The 17091-nt window shown below is 46.0% G+C and overlaps 1 protein-coding gene across 1 annotated transcript; it reads left to right on the forward strand.

Annotated features, from left to right (window-relative positions):
- The first annotated feature begins 590 nt into the window (after window positions 1-590).
- CUNH4orf54 (chromosome unknown C4orf54 homolog) lies at window positions 591-14504 on the forward strand. The gene is made up of 2 exons (XM_029560225.1): window positions 591-5985; window positions 14463-14504. Exon 1 carries the CDS (start codon window positions 591-593, stop codon window positions 5949-5951), a length of 5361 nt encoding a protein of 1786 aa, XP_029416085.1. The 3' UTR covers window positions 5952-5985; window positions 14463-14504.
- Window positions 14505-17091: the final 2587 nt, after the last annotated feature.

A 17091-nucleotide genomic window follows, 5' to 3' on the forward strand; every position in this document is an offset into this window, starting at 1 on the left:
GTTTATTTAAAGAATTTTTAGGTCTTAGAAAATTGTCCTTTGAGCAGCACAGTAAGGATTGTAGAAGGGATTCTTCCTATTTTGAAACAAACAGGTTATGTTTCAAGGTTTGGGGAAAAAGGAATGAAATATCCTTTTCCTATGAAAACTTTTATTATCCAGGCTCATCTGATTTTTGTTCTCCAGAGAAAGAAAATGTGCAGATCTTGAGGCAAATATAAAACATGAGGGAGACAGTGTGTTCTTAATTGATTTGAAGTGCAGTGCAACATTTGAATTTTGTTTAAGAACAAGGGGAGAAAATCCACTTAATCAGAGGCTGGAGAAAGATGGCAGCGAGCTGAGCATAATTGCCCACTGGCTAGACTAGGCTCTGTAACAGATTACAATGAACATTTGGCAGGTTTGAATTAGAAGCCACATGCCTCGCCTACCCCACCTCCTCTCTTCATCTCCTCACAGCCTCTTCCCTCTACCCTCAAGTGTAGTTTTGATATGACTAGGGAATGGACACTAAAAATATTTCTGGAATGACGTGACCCTCTCTTGCCCCATCCAGGAAAGGGACAGGGCTGCACAAGAAACAGCACATGCTTTCCTTTCATTTCTGGCAGTCCCAGGGTCGACCCGCAGATGCTACTTTTTTGGTGGCTGATGGCATTCAGACCCCCAGCCGCCGGTGCCAGACAAGCAACTGGACAGGACAGCTCAGCAACACGACACTGGCCACAGTCGCGGCCAGAGCCCCAGCCCCCTGGCCACAGACCACCACTGCTGCCTCTCCCGGGAGTCTTCCCACCTCCCTCCGGCTTGTCAAGGCCCCATCGCAGGGGTTGAAGAACTGGGCGGTGGTGGCAGCTGTGGCAGTGGTACCTACAGCCCTGGGGCCAGCCCAGGCACGTGGGACCCTGCTTCAGGCTACTCTGCGGCCCCTCCAGGACCAGAGGGGGACCCAGGAGAGTCCCGGCGCTCACCCCTGCATCTTCTTGTCGCTGAAACCTGGACAGGGGCTCCGAATGGAAGACGGCACTCCTGACTTGGACTCTCAAGCCAGCCTGGTGGCTACGGAGGACCCGATGACCCGAGCTCAAAACAGCCCTGAGCGCAGGCAGCAGCTGCGGCCGCCTCCCGAGCCTTCAGCCTTCTCGCAGAGCGAAGCTAAGTATGTGGAGATGTGTGCTTCAGCTGGGGTCCGGAGGGAGAGTCCCCAGACCACGAAACTGCCGTGGGAGCACGGCCCTGGGGAGAAGGCCTCGAAGGGCCCAAACGGAAAAGCCCAACTTGAAGCCAGCAGTCATGAGCGTGAGGCTCCAATGCCAGGGAAGAGTCCTTCTTCCTCCCAACACCCCGGCTCCCGCAGCACTGGTGAGAGTGGTGACTTCTCCTCTTCCTCCTCTTCCCCTGTGGACCGAGCAGAAGAGGATGACCTTTCCAAAACGGATGATCGTACCAGGTTATTGGGGGCTTTGACCACCTCCTCTTCATCGTTAGGCTTTGAGAGTGAGACCGAAATGGGCTGCCAACCCAAGGGAGAAGGGGTGAAAAGTGGAGCAAGAGCAGGGGAGGAAGGAGGAGGAGGAGGGATCAGAGATGGAGCAGAATGCAAAGACATTATTGCCAAGTCCCAGGGCAAGAGGGACCCCCCGAGAAATGAGGAGACACACTACATCACCACCCATGAGATCCAGTTGAGTGAGGTAGAGCAGGACATGGATTTCGACGTGGGGCTGGCTTCCCGCTGGGACTTCGAGGACAACAACGTCATCTACTCGTTCGTGGACTATGCTTCCTTTGGTGGCAGTGACGAGACCCCGGGAGACATCACCACCCCCACCGAAGAAGATGATGAGAACAGCTGCTACCTCAGCACCACTCCCAGCACTAACACCACCCGGACGCCCAGCCCCACCAGCAGCGACCTGGCTCGCCCCAGAGCAGGCAGCAGTGGTCCCGACACCAGCAGCACGGAAGTGGGCAGTGGCCCCTCTGACGGTGACACTGTTCCCCCACCCACTGGGCCTGGCACTGCCTCTCAGCCCTTGCTGGAGCTCCCGCAGGCAGCCTCAGGGGCACCCGCCGCTGCCACAAGCAGCTGCGGGAGTGCAGCAAGCCAGATCCTCCTATCAATCAAGCCAACTTCCCGGGCTATAAATGAGCCTAGCAACGTGCGTGCAAAGCAAAACATTATTTATGCTGCCAAGCATGAAGGCGACATGAGCCTCCGTGTCTCTACAGCTGCTGAACACAATTCAAGTTCACTGAAGCAAAACTCGGCTGCAGCCGTGGCTCAGGACCATGCAAAGAAATTCATTGCTGTCCCTGCTCGCCTGCAAACCAGGTGCGGGGCCATCCGGGCAAAGGAGCTGGTGGACTATTCCAGTGGAGCCTCCAGTGCGGTGAGCGAGCTAGACGATGCAGACAAAGAAGTGAGGAACCTGACCTCTCGGGCCTTCCGGAGTCTCGCTTACCCCTACTTTGAGGCTCTGAACATCAGTTCCCGAGAATCCTCCACCACACTCTCCGAAGTGGGCTTTGGACGCTGGTCAACCTTTCTGGACTTAAAATGCGGAGGAGTTGGAGCCAGGGTGGAACAGAGCCTTCTCAGGAGCAGTGCGGCCTCCGTGGCTGCAGGTCTGAGGAAGGGTGGTGCTGCTCGGGCAGCTGCAGACCAGCTCTACATCCAGTCCAAGAAGTCCCAGACCAAGGCCTTGGAGTTCGTGGTCAGCAAAGTCGAGGGAGAAATTAAACACGTGGAGACACCTCTGTGTTTCCAGAAACAGGTTCAGACTGGCTCCCGCGTGGTCACGCTGCTGGAACCCCTGAATTTACGCAGTGAAAGCAAAGCCAGCTCAGCTACTGGGCCCTGCAAGATCATCAAAGGCTCCAGCAAGGGTCCGGGGTCCGTGTACACAGATGACGGCTCAGAGGCATCTGAGAGCAACAAGCCTGCCTCCCGCAGTGGCGGCCCCCAAAAGAAGTCCAAATTTGCTTCCAGTCTGCTCAAAAATGTCATTTCCAAGAAGATGCAGCGGGAGCATGAGTTCAAAATGGAGAGGGGAGAAGTCACTGACACATCCCACCGCAACCTCCCTGGCACGTCCAAGGAGGCAGAAGGGCCTCCCGGGGCCGAGAAGCAGCGGGACAGGGGTCTGCAGAGGCAGAGCTCTCGACACTCTGAGACGGGCTCTGAGTACACTGTGGTGAGCGTGTCTGATGGAGCTGGAGAGGGGTCCATTGCTGGGTCTAAATCCCCAGTTTTCAAAGCCAGCACCCCTCGAGAGAGCAGCGCAGGCTCTGGACGAAATGTCTCTGATGGACACATAGAAGTGTGTGAAATTAAGAAGAGCGCTTCAGAGACTGTGAAGGGGATCTTCCTCCGCAGTCAGAACAGTGCCTTCCGGACATGGAAGGAGAAAGAAGCTGAGAAGCGCGAGGAGAAAGCCCCCATTGGGAAGCTGAAGCTCCCCAAAGGCGGGGACTGGAGGGCTGATCTTGGGGAGATCTCTGCCAGCAAGTCTACCATCATGTCTCGCCTCTTCGTCCCCAATATCCAGCAGACACCCAAGGACAAGCAGCCAGAGAAGCAGGCCACCAAGTACCCTGCTGCTGCCCAGGCCACCTCCATGGCAGTGATCAGACCCAAGGCTCCTGAAATCAAGATTCGGCTGGGGAGTGTACAACAGCCAAGCGGTGACTTCAACATTGCCAAGTTGCTTACACCCAAGCTGGCCGGAGGCAGCACCTCGAACCTCTTCAAGACGGTTGAAGACAACAGCAGGACGCAGCAGAAACTCTTCCGTGGTGGGGACAATCTGGAAAAAGTGCCCCAGTTCCAGGTGAGAGATGTCAGAGACAAGTCCAAAGCCCAAGGGCCTCTCCACCAGGTGAGAGATGTCAGAAAACTAATTAAAGGATCAGGAGATAGCAGTGACAAGGGCAGTGTCACCCCAGAGCAGGGACTGACAGGGCCCAATCCCAGGCAGCTGGTGGCTGCAGCTGGTGGATCCAGATCTTTGTCCCCAATAGTGATTACATGCCAGGCAATCGTGAACCAGAGAGAAGACAATGTGGACCGAGAACCCAGGGAAGGTGTGGGCAAAGCCAGCAGTGGCAGTAGGGTCTTGAACTCCTCCCCTGAAGGAACAGTCTTGGTTCATAGGGCATCGGGCAGGCTGCCCGTGGCCACCATTGCACCTAATAAACCTGAACAGGGCTCTTACCTGCCTGTGCTCAAGATTGTCTCCAAGACTTCTGCTCAGAGGACCCCAGAGAAGCTCAAAGAAGAAGATGTCAAGGAGGAGGGGAAAGCCCCAAAGCCAGCTCGGAATGCCCTGGAGAAGCTCACAGCTGCCGTGAGGTCCATGGAGGAACTGTACAGCTTCCACAGGAATGAGTGGAAGCGCAAGAGCGACCCCTTGCCTGTGATGGCTGACAGCCATGTCCTGTCACTCATTGCCAGTGAGGAGAGGGAAGGGATAGCTGGTCCCGGAGGAGACCCTGATAAGCTGGCCAAACGGCTGGGGGAGGTGGAAGAACGGGGCACAGGACACAAAGGTGGTGTGGTCCTGCGAGGGGCCCCCTTAGAACGTCTGCAGCGGAGAAACTCCAACCCCAGTACTGAGAGTGTGTCTGCCCGGGCAGCTGCCTTCGAGAACATGGCCAGAGAAAGGCCCCGGTCCCTCTACATCCCCCCAGTCAATAAAGATGTGGAGCGAACCCAACCCCTGCAGCCCCTTCCTCCACTCCCCAGCAACAGGAATGTGTTCACAGTGAGTGCCAGTAGCACACAGAAAACTGGAGGTGTTGCCGGCAAGTTCCCACAAGGGCTTTCTCCAGAGAGCCCTTCAACAGCCAAGGGCATCAAGTCACAAGGACTCCGGTCCCTCAAGATCTCCCCAGCTACCAGAGCACCTACAGATGAGGCCAGCAACAGGAAAAGTGGCATCAGTTTGGAGAAGAGCAATAGTGACTGTGAGAATTACCTGACCATTCCCCTCAAAGGAAGCTCTGCTTCAGGGGAGCTGCTTGGCAGGCCTGGGGCTGCCAGAGAGGGGCCCCCCATCTCCTCGGCTGCCACTCTCTGCAGCTTACCTCCACTGAGTGCCCGCAGTCAGGTCCCCACTAGTCCCAAAGGGTCCCAGGTCAGTGGAACCAGCAAGCCAGCTTGGCGTACCAAACCTGACAACCCCCGAGAGACAGTCACTGCCCCCACAGGGCCACAGAGCCCTGAGCATCCTCCTACTGCTGTCTACCACCAGCAGGCACTGCCCTTTACACTCCAGGGGGCCCAGCCTCAGGTCCTCTGCTTCTCCCCACCTGGAATGCCAGTCCCAGCACCTGCAGCTCCAGCCACAGTCCCCACTGACCCCTTTCAGCAGCCACAGCCACAGCAAACTCAGCGTAAAATGCTTCTGGATGTGACCACTGGCCAGTACTATCTGGTGGACACTCCAGTCCAACCCATGACCAGGAGATTGTTTGACCCTGAGACTGGGCAGTATGTGGATGTGCCCATGACCTCCCAGCAGCAGGCTGTGGCACCCATGTCCCTACCTGTGCCCCCGCTGGCCCTGAGTCCTGGGGCCTATGGACCGACCTATATGATCTACCCCGGATTTCTGCCCACGGTGTTGCCCCCCAATGCCCTGCAGCCCACACCCATAGCTCACGCTCCAGGGGGCAGTGAGCTCTCCATGACAGCAGAGACTCCCAGCAAAGAGGCAGCTACATCATTCACCGAGGCCCCCTACTTCATGGCCTCTGGTCAGTCCCCTGCCTCCTCTTCCTCCTCAGCTCCAGCGGCCACATCCCAGCTTGTGGGGGCCAAGGGCTTTGCCCAGCTGCAAGGCAAACCTGTCATCAGCATTACTTCACAGCCTTTGGGGCCACGGATCATTGCTCCCCCTTCCTTTGACGGCACCACCATGAGCTTTGTGGTGGAGCACAGATGACAAGGAGTCAGGAGAAAGAAAGGAGCAGCTTCTGGTGAGTGACTTTTACCCTGATAATCTGGTTAAAGAACATTCTGTTTCTTTGTGCTTGGAGTGGGAGAGGTAGAGGAGACTGTTTGCAGATGTGGGTGTTTTGGAAGAATGAAACTAAAGGCCATCTGATTTTTAAAGGAGGTAATTTACTTTCCAAGTTTCCTCCTCTTCCTTCTCCTCAAGCCCCATGGACAACCTTTCCCCTTTGACCTTTCCATATTGCCTGAGTGTGTCTCCCACTGGGAAGTGAAAGGGAAATGAACCTTTCACCAGTCTCTAGGCTTTTGGTAAAGGTTGGTAGGAGAAAGAAATGAAAACCTGGTCTGGATTTTGTGTAGTGAATCTCTCTCTCTGCTCCTGACATCTGGTGAGACAGGCAACCCACTCTAGATCATTAGAAATACATCTAATCTCTTTGTTCCCCAGTAAGTAAGGAGAGTTCAAATGAATATTTTCTTATTTGAGAGATTTTTCTAAAATCAGCAAAAATATTTTTCTGTTCTTTTACATTTCCTCTCAAAATTTTTTATACTAAAGAAATGTTTTTTTTTTTTTTTAAGTTCTTGGTTTTCAGTTTTCAAGTGATTAGAATACTTCCCTAAGGTCTTTGGTTTATCTTATGTGTGGGTGAATATACAACATGAGCACACACATACACACACACACACACATACACACATACACACACACACACACACACACACACACACACACACACAGAGTTTGACCTCTAGGAGAGGGCAAGATTCTAGAGCCACAGTCACTCCTTGGATGGAGTTGCTGCTGCATTTGATCCAGTCCTACTCTGACAAAATCCACCTTGCTCCAAGGCTAATCCCCATAAGCACTCATTTTTAGATCTATATTTCCCCCATCAGAAAAGAATCAACTTCCACATTTGCCCCTCTGCAAAGGAAATCAGAGAAAATAAATTCCTGACACCTAGCCTAATCTACACTCACAGACAGGAATTCCTGCTGTAAATACAATCCATGGAACTTGATAGGAGGCATGAATGTGGCTAGTTGGAATCAGGACACCTCAGGTCAAACGCAGGAGTCAGGGCAAAGACACCTTCCGGAAGGAATACAGCAGGTGTCAGAGCTTGTGCAGACTGGCTCCTTTCACTCTGTGCCTTTCAGAATAGGAAGGGCTGAAATTATGCATCTCTAGGACTTTGGTTCCTTGTTAAAGTCTCACTGAAATGAAGAAAGGGAGACTGAGATGAGAGAAACCCTATGTATGCTTCTATAACAGACATAAGCCATTTATCTTCCTTCACTTACCTGGAAAGAAATACGGAAACACTGCTTTGCGCAATGAAAGAGCCTTTAATTAGGAAGCAGGATCACTGGATTTGAGTCATGTGATTCCTCACCAGCTGTGTGATCTTAGGGATGACACACTCTCTAGCGTTCCTGTACCATCTCTAATGGGGACAATAATATCTGTGTGTGTGTGTGTGTGTGTGTGTGTGTGTCTGTGTCTGTGTGATGCTGGTGAGTGAACCCAGGGCACATAAGGCAAACACTACCAGTTGACCAGCTTGGGGACGATAATATCTATCACTCAATGTATATCTGAGTGCCACTTCTTCTAAGTTCAGGAAACCCTACTACATAGGATCACATTTATTGGGATTTTTACTAAGAACGCAGGTGAAAGCACGAGTCTCGTTCTAGTTGTAGACTAGAAACAGATGATGTAGATTGTTCTTCTTTGAGTCTGCAACAGGTGCTGCGTGATGGCTATGAATGAAGAGAGGAGGGAGGGACATAAAGAAAAACTCTATTGTGCCTGTGGAGGACACAGCACCATGGATTAGCTTTGCAGAAGAAGGCAGCCTGTACGCAAAAAGGACTTTAATCTCCTGGACAGATGGTACGTTTACCTAGGGCTGTTTTGGATCAGCTAATCCTGAGGTGTTTGTGAGGCTGTGGAGCTGCTCCAGCAAGAAGAGGGAGCTAAGGAGGGACCATGGCAGGCACACACTCATACCGTGTCTTTGGCCTTTTCTCTAATCTGCTGAGTCTGGAGAGATTAGGTTCGAGACTGTTTCCATCAGACTTAGGCATAAATCTGAGTTTTGCTTACTTGAGAATTGAATTGTGGCTTTTGAAATTTTTACCCTTGTTGGAAGCACATTTACTTTAGTAAACAGCCCTAAAGATAGAAAGGCAAATGCTGGCTTTGATTTAAGCAGACACCTTGTGTACATAAGCAAAAATCCTGCTAGCAAAACCCAGATACGAGTTAAAGTCCTTCAGAACTCACTGTCTTCAAAATTCTATACTACTTTTTTAAAAGTCAGATTAAGTAATAGTTTTTTTAATGGGCAGTTCTTTTCCTTGTTTGACAATTGTCAGGACATTGCTCAACTATTTCAAAGCATCAATTGATGAGCCTATGGATGATGATCTTGGAAGGTGGTTTCAGTTCAGTATTTCCTTAGAAACTCAGACTGGTTGCGGGAATTCTCCTTCTTGCAAGGGTTATCCTAGAATAGGGTTTTATTCTTTCAACTGACAAATTGCACAAGGGATTTTATACAATCACAGCACTCACTCCTTAGAGAGGTAGACTAGGAATTAGAGAGATTTTTACTGAGATCTCCAAGAGTGAGAGAATGGGGACCCGTGCAGCTGACTCTTACTTCGCAGCCACACGGTGCATGAAAGAAAGAAGCTGCCAAGGAGAGCACTGACCTTACAAAAAGGACATCTGGGGTCTATTCCCTATTGACATTTGTCCATTAACCACGGACGGCTCTGCTTTTCTGGATATTTATCAAACACATATTTTCATAAATGCAGTAAGTTTTTCATTTAGTTAATGAATATGATTTCCAGTGCTACATTCTGCAGGCACTTGTGTACTCTGTGGTGGGGCTGTGAACATACATATAACCAGTTTAGTACTACCACTCAGGGGTGTACAGTCTAATAGGAGAAGGCAGACCCCCTCTTCCAAATGAAAAACTAATACTCAAGAACTATTGTTAAGAGTCCTTCCAGCTCAGAGAATAAGTATTTCATCATCTATTTTTAGCACAAGGGAACTTTCTGTTTTTACTCCTTGTATAGATTTGAGTATAAACAGCTGCCATTATTCTTTATGGTTATTACATTGTTAATTTTCTTTCATTAAACAATATTTCCTGGGGCTGGAGAGAAGGCTCAGCGGTTAAGAACACTGACTGCTCTTGCAGAGGACCGGGGTTTGATTCCCAACACCCACATGGTGGCTACGAACTGTCCTTAACTCCAGTTCCAGAGGAATCCAAAGCCCTCTTCTGACCTCTGCAGCATTGCACGACACAGGTGCACTCGCATACATGCAGACAATACACTCATACGCATAAAAATAATAAATAAAATATTAAAAATATTTCCTGTACTTTTTGCTTTGAGGTTTTTCTGGCTTCACTTTGCCTATGGTCAATATCTTAGTGCTTCTTAAACTTGACTATGTCACAATCCATCTAAAAATATTATCACTCTAATTATTTACTTTATTGTTATTTAGCCCTGCCATTGCACACTGGGATAACTACAAGGCTGGCCACCACCCAGCACCTTTCAGTCCAGTGAGAACACACCACACACCAGCACACAAGGTGTACCAGTGCCAAAGCCTCACCACCTTCTCCAGTTTTGTTGAGCCTTTTGTGTTTGTTTATTATTTATTTGTGTATTTTGTGTTTGAAAATTCCCCCTTCACAGGATCTTTCATGCCTTGCTTTTTTTTGCCCAACCACTTTGATGCCATAATTTTATTTTGAAAGTCTGAGCCTTGATACCTAGTACACAAGGGCATACATAAAGATAAAATCAATTTATAATATTAACAAAACATTAATCAGCACTCTGCCTACCACTTGGGGATCAACTTAAGAGAACTGTAGTTTTTTTATTTCTCTTTGAACATCCCATTTTGTTCTATAAGACATGCTTCTTCATTTCTGAGCATGATTCATGATCTCTTTTTTCTCCTTACTTCTCAGAGTTATTTCTAACTCTTGAATAAGAGGGCTTCAACATGTCAACAACTAACATGGAAGGAGAAAACTGGATTCCGGAAGAAACTGCTTCCATGGGCTGTTCTGAGTGGCTCTAGAATAGATGTCAAAGGACCCTTCCTTAGTCACAGTTCTGCTGTGGAAGGCTGGGTCTTGAATTTGGGCATTCCATATCAGAATCTTTGTGGTCTGCATTCTTTGCTGCTTCTTTCTAAGGACAGTTTAGCGGTCTTACTTCTTGGTGTGGCCCTACTAGCTCCTCCCCTGTTTCCCTTGTTATTGAGAATCTGTTTTTGGCTCTTCATTATCAAAATTTCTTCTCCATTGTGGGTTCTCATGTCCCATTTACTTCAATTTAATTGATGCTAATGCTTCACTGAGAATCTGAAAATCTTCCATTCTCCTTACTTTTTGTAGTTTTGTTTTGATCACAAAGTAGATAGCTTTAAGGGCAAGACTGGCCAGCTCCCTCACCTCAGCATTCTTCAAAACACTGAGCATCCCTGATGGGTCATCAGAGGGTCTAGACTCTGGTGGACTAAGGGCAATAGCTGAGCTACAGGTCACAAGCTTCACAGTTCACTTCCAGAATAATTTCTGGTTTTCTCCTTAACATGGTTGTGGTTCTACCTCCCAATTATTACATATAGCTGAGTTTGCCTTTTGTTTCTCTGCTTCTATTGGATTGAACTTTTTTCTTGCTTACTGTGTTCTCCACAATTCTATTGTACACACACACACACACACACACACACACACACACACCTTATATCTTAATAATATATACTAGCCAAGGTGACCTCAAACTCCCTCTGTAGCTGAGGCTGGTCTTGAATCCCCGATTTTCCTGTCTCCATCTCTGAAGTGCTGGGATGACAGATGTGCACCATCTGCCTTTTTATTTCCTTCCTTATCCTGTCTAACAAAAAATGAAAAGTAATAGCTAATTTGTATTAGTCACTTACTGTACCAAAACTTAACCTTATGACATTGGATTATTTAAGCAAGTAGGTTCTATCTCAGTCCCTGATAGACAAGTGAACATATAACGCCTCAATGCTGAAGCCCAGGCCCCTGGAGCTCCATGCCTATGTTCTTACTGCAGAAGACCCCTTCTTCACCCATTTTTCTTAATTCCTGCCCTCCTCCTTCCTTACCGTGAATGACCCCTCTTCCCTTATCTGTCCTTTCTGCATCAGACTTAACTCCTCCAAAAAATTTCAGCATCTGCATTCTACTTCTTGGCCAGTTAGCCTGGTAAGGGATTAATTATGTGACATTTATGTCCTAGTGGAGGCAGGAACATGTAGCTGGGGTGGCTTGACTGCCCTCATGCTAATCGTTTTGACTTCAACAAGAGTCCTACTCAAGAAGAAATTGAGTCTTCTAGCTATTTCACTGCTGTGATGTGTGTGTGTGTGTGTGTGTGTGTGTGTGTGTGTGTGTGTGCATGTGTGCATGTTTGGGGTTTGAAAGAAGAGCCAGGAAAGGCAGAAGGGAGTAAGTTAGAGTCTGAATACATCCAGCATATACCAAGCCCCATATGTGCTTTTATTGTGATTTTAAGAATTAACCAGAGCATTTTGTGTTCTAAAGAGAAATCTGAGCCAGATCAGAATGCCTGGACTCAAGTCTCCAGTGGTGTGGTACTTTGGTGTGTTTGTTACGTATATAGGGTGAATGGCTTGGGATGGACAGGAAAGAGCAGGTCCGCTAATGGGTTGAGGCGTTTAGTTGAAGGGGAGCTGTGTGAATGTAACCAGAGCCAAGCACATGTGACTTGAAGTCAGACAGCCAAGACTTTGATTCTAATGCCATTATTTATTGGCCTAGACCAGTAATTTGCCCACTTAGCCTTATTTATCTCATCTGTTAAATGGGGATTACTTTCAGGAGAGCTATGATGATTGAATTTATAAAAACACTTCAAAGGTAAGAGTACACAGTACTATGGTGTGTAACTCATGGTGCGTAGTAAGGGTAAAATGTCCTTTGGAGATTATCTCTGAGTCATCCCACCTTCTCAAGACCCTCCATTTGAGCAGGAAACCAGCCCTATCTTTGCAGACACTCAGGGTAGTGTCAGGGGCTCATGCATAGAATTGATCTCAAGCTTCCCAAACCAGAGGCAGTGCTACCGTTCCACAGGCCCCTCAGGTCTGGCTGTTCTCTGTCCGGGCCAGTTGGCTGGGTGTCAGGGTACTCTAGTATCCCCCACAGCCTTCCAGCTGTGTATACATGTTATACTCCAGGTCCAGCATGCCAGCTGCATGTGGTGATTTTCCTCTCTGTCTGGGCATAGCCTGTGAGGAGCAGTGGAAAACCTGACCCAAATCCCTGCTGAACACTGTCAGTGTTTTGAGTCTTAAACTCCTAGGAAGGCATCCAGGCAGACACCCTCCACTCCCCGCCCAGCCACATGGTGCAGCCCACTTCAGCTCTACTCACTTTCTCGGGATCCACTGGAGAAACCTCTGATGGGTTTTATTGGCTGTTATTATTTTATCCTTAACATGAATTAGAGAAACTTTATGATTTTTCAAGATTTCAAACAAAATTTCTCTCAAGTTAATGGAAGCAGGAAAAAAAAAAATAGCTTATGGATGTCCAAGAAGCCAAAATCTGGACCACTGATCCCTGATCTGATCCCAGGAGATTGTGTAAACAGACCTGCCCTCCATTTCCCAGAATGCCATCACTATCCTGAAGGGGAGGCTCTCCTGACTCCTCCTCCTCCTTCCTTCTTGGTGTCCTGTTACTTTGCTCAAGGAGTCTTTATAGGTCTTATGACAGGAAATAGCCAGAGTTATCAAATTCTTCATGCATTTGAAAGGATTCTTAGTCTCAATCACTTCTCCCCTTGTGGTGACATTCTTGCTTCGTCTGCTGTTCTGCATGTCCTAAGGTAGAAAATCAAGCTTAACAAGTCAAGTGTCAGCCAGCTCCAGGAGACTGCTGAGCTGTGACACTGCATGCTCTAGACACCAACAGTTCCTTTAACCTGAAGAGCACTTCTCTGCAAATATGAAATAGCAAGACACGCATGGGATATATGCAGATGAGCTGCCAAAAACTAGTCTTCTAGTTTTCCTTTTTCATAAACATATGCTCAAACAGGCCTCTTTCTAGATGACAGAACTGAAATGCCCTTGCTACTCTGATGGCATAGTATTGCTTGGAGAGCTGTTATTTGATACTCCTTCCTGGAGGCTATTTTTTACATGATAGAGACATCTTGTTTGTTTTGTTTTTTCAGTACTAGGGATTGAAATTAGGTCCTCATACATACAAAGGAAGAGTTTGCCCACTGAGCTACAGCCCCAACTGATAGAGACTTCTAATCCCTAATAAATATCACCTAGAATCCCCTTTATTTCTATCTTTATGGTATTATATTTGTTATTACTTGTTCATTTTATTTATTTAGTGTGTGTGTTTGTGTGTGTGTGTGCATGCTTAAGAACACTAGCTGCTCTTGTAGAGGACCAGGGCTCAGTTCTCAGCACCTACATGGTGGCTCATATCCATCTGTAATTCCGGTTTCAGAGGATCTGACACCCTCTTCTGACCTTCATGGGCACTGCATGCATGTGGTGCACATACATACGTGCAAACATTCATACATATAAAATAAAAATAAATACATCTTTAAAAAAACAAATATGGGCACAGCAAGATAGCTCAGTAGATAAAGTCACTTGCCACCAAGGCTGAGAAGCTGAATTTGAACCCTTGTGGGAGAGAAGTGACTCCTGCAAGTTGTCCTCTGACCTCCAGGAGCCATGGTGCATGTGTGTGCTCTTAACCAGAGTCATCTCTCCAGCTCACATAATGTTATATTTGAATATCAGCTTATAGGTGTTAAAACATTCCTTAAGCAAAGTTCTAGTAGATTATACTAAAACTTACATAGAGATAGAAGAAAATATTTTTCAGTAAGATTTTGAATATGTTAGTGCTGTCTTGAAATGGATTTAATTAAATGCTAGTCTATCTAATTGAAAACAGAACACATTATAAAATTTTACATAATTTAATTAGTGGTTATTTGCTTTACAAGAATCCTTAATGCTCTTAGTATTCACATAGTTAGGTTATTGACATAGTAAATTTGAAATAGTGCCATTTTGTGTAAAACTCAGTTCTGAGTGTCAATTTTAGGAAAACAAAAAATAAAATCATTTTGAATGGTTGGTGGACTTGATTCCATTTTCAAGGGCAGGTTCTACTTGTGGGCACTTTCTTGAAGTCAGCAATTCTAGGAGCTTCAGAAACACAGGTACCAAACACATTTTTAAATACAAGCTCCATCATTGTCATAAAGAAATAAGCCAACTAGGTAAATAACAGGTGTATGTGGGCACTATAATTTTTTCTCACTTCTCTAGAACTGAAATGTGCTTTTAGAATTAATCATCTTTTCTTTGACCATGTTTTCTTTGCTGTGCTTTTTTTTTCAGGAGCAAGACAGAAATATGGACTGTTCTTTAACCTGAAAGTTGCATTGTAAGAACACTATGAATGCATTTGAACAACTTCCAATTGTGTCATTAACATTTATTTCTTATAAACTATGTGTGTAAGTTTGTATATTTCCCCAGACATCTCTCTTAAGGCAGTTTTGTTACTTCAGGTTTGCTAAGATGATTGAATGGTTGCATTTTCCCTATAAAATATTTACTTTTATACTTTAATAATACAGGATATAAGCTTTCTCCTCACCTCTTTTCTTCCTGTACTTGTGACCAGGCAAATAGTCCATGAGGTATTTGCATGAGTCATTCAAAACTATAACAGAATCTGATTGTTTCTATTGTAAACCAAGCCAGCAAATCAATAATTTGGATCCCAATCACCTTGAAGGTTCTTGGATGATATCAAGTCTAGATGACAGTGTTGTCGTTAATCTTAGGCTTTAAATATGGTGGTTAACACTTCAAGTCATAAACCAAACTCACCATTCTTATGGTTGTGCTGTCTGGGTTCAACAGATCAGGCTTGGCATGATTTCCAATGTAATCATGATGAACAGTGGTTTTAACACTTAGGCTTTGTTCTAATTTTTCCCATTTATATAGTGCCATGACATTCAGAACATGTTGAAGTATGTGAAAGCCAGCAAATGCACTGAAAATTAAGTTCTTACTCTCAGAAAGCATATGTTTCCCTTTCAGAATTCAACCTTTTTTTATTTTATGAGTGTGCGTCACTTTTTCCCCTTCAGTGATGCCCTCCATAGTTGCAAGCTCCTGTCTCTCATGATTTGCAGTCTGGAGAAACCTGTTTTGGACAGTGAATTCTGCTTCAGTGACTCTGGTTCACGCCAGCCCTACCTATGCCACAGTAGTAAGCCAGGATTACAGTGTTTGCACGTTTTAACAGATGTTAAGAATCCAAATCATGATGTTTCATTGATGAAACTGTAACCCAATTCTGAGGGCATCTGAGTGAGTGTTCATGTGAACCTCGGTGTCCATTGAACGGATACATTCAGCTTGTTATAACTAGTGTATGTCAGTATGTTCTCAACAAGCACCGCACAGAAGTATTTCTTCATTACTTTCTAATAGAATACCCTTCTAAACCCAGGCACTTTTCTCTCAGGCTTTCTTTAAGAAATCTCCACTAACTTATCTGTTTAAAGATAAAGCATTCTAGTAACTTTTTAAAGGCTTATTTTAATTCTGATGATCATCAATATTTGGTTTCTGCTTAAAATTCCTTCTTGAAGTGAGAAATTTATGGAATTCATGAGGCTGATTTTTGAATAGTTTGTACAGTTTTATTACTTTGTGATTAGGCTTTCCATCTAAACTCAAAAACAAACACATTGAATGTCATTTCCAGGGCCTTACTTAAAGGGAAAAAACAAACCCTAAGAAATTAAGTTCTTTGGGATAAAGAGAAAGATTTGGACCAGGAGGTAGTAGGCTCTGGCCACAGTTCACTCATTCTCTGTCCCACTAACTATGAAATGGAGTTCTACCTCTGGGGCATGTGGTGTGGAGCATGGTCTCCTGATGTGGGAGATGCTTTCATGCCAAAGTTACGAAAACAAGACGTATATAGTAGATTCAGTCTAGAACTTAATTATTCCTTATTGAGAAACAACTCTACAGAATCTGTCATTTTTTTTAAGATAGATTGGCTCCATATAAAGTCACTTAATAGAACAAGAAAGAATCCATTTCTTCTTTCAAAGATCTCAAACCTATAGCTCTTAAAACAGCAGGTGTGATGTCTCGAACATTTGAATGCCACTCATGAAACATATTGGGTGTGGCCACACAGAACACATACTGGGAGGACTGCTTGAGATCCAAAAGACTTTTGGAGAAGCCCAGTGGCTGTGCCCAGCAGTTACTGCTTTCCAGCCTCCCACAAAGAGACTCCCCCCTCCTCAGAAAATGTAGTAGAGTCCAGATCCTGGGGGCCCATAAGTTATTATCAATATTTAACATCAGGTAATCTGAGCCTTGAATTCTCACACTGTTGGAGATAAACTGGAAAAGAAATAATTTCTCATGTGTGGCTTTTATGCAAAAGGCTAAGACCTCTGTAAGTTGCCAAGCATGCAGTAAATGTCCAAGTGCTCAAAAAGAAAACTTTAAACATATGCTTCATGCGTATCAAAGCAGCTATTGATAATTTCACAGCTCTGTGATTCTTTAGCTGCTAGGCCATCTACTGCCTCCAGTGACAGGGAAAGAGCATTGTCACAGGCCCAGGTGAATCCCAAGCCTCTCTTTGTTTTGTCATTTCTTGAGTTTTCAAGGACCTTTGAATGCAGTGTCTGCGCTTTCCCTTTGCAACCAAAGTGGAGTGAAACAAAGATCTGTGAAGCCGTCCAACACAAGATGCAGTTGCCCCCAACAAGGTCCCTTAATTATTGAATGACTTTTCATGTTTTATATCATAAAACCTATAAAAAATTTTCTAAACAGAGCCTTGAGCCTGAATGTAATCAGAATGTGGCCTGGCTTTTGCGACTTTCTCTCAAAGTTGTGTGTGAGGCTCAGTGTCCAGAAAGACTGTAAGGCAGAAATTTTGACCCATTTCCTCTTTTTCCCTGTGGATAACAGGGTCCTG

This window comes from Nannospalax galili, unplaced genomic scaffold, assembly GCF_000622305.1.
Source record: "Nannospalax galili isolate Female #2095 unplaced genomic scaffold, S.galili_v1.0 scaffold189, whole genome shotgun sequence".
Lineage (NCBI taxonomy): Eukaryota > Metazoa > Chordata > Mammalia > Rodentia > Spalacidae > Nannospalax > Nannospalax galili.

Coding starts and splice junctions, on each gene's coding strand:
- CUNH4orf54 (XM_029560225.1), top strand. CDS start 591: ATGCTTTCCTTTCATTTCTGGCAGTCCCAGGGTCGACCCGCAGATGCT.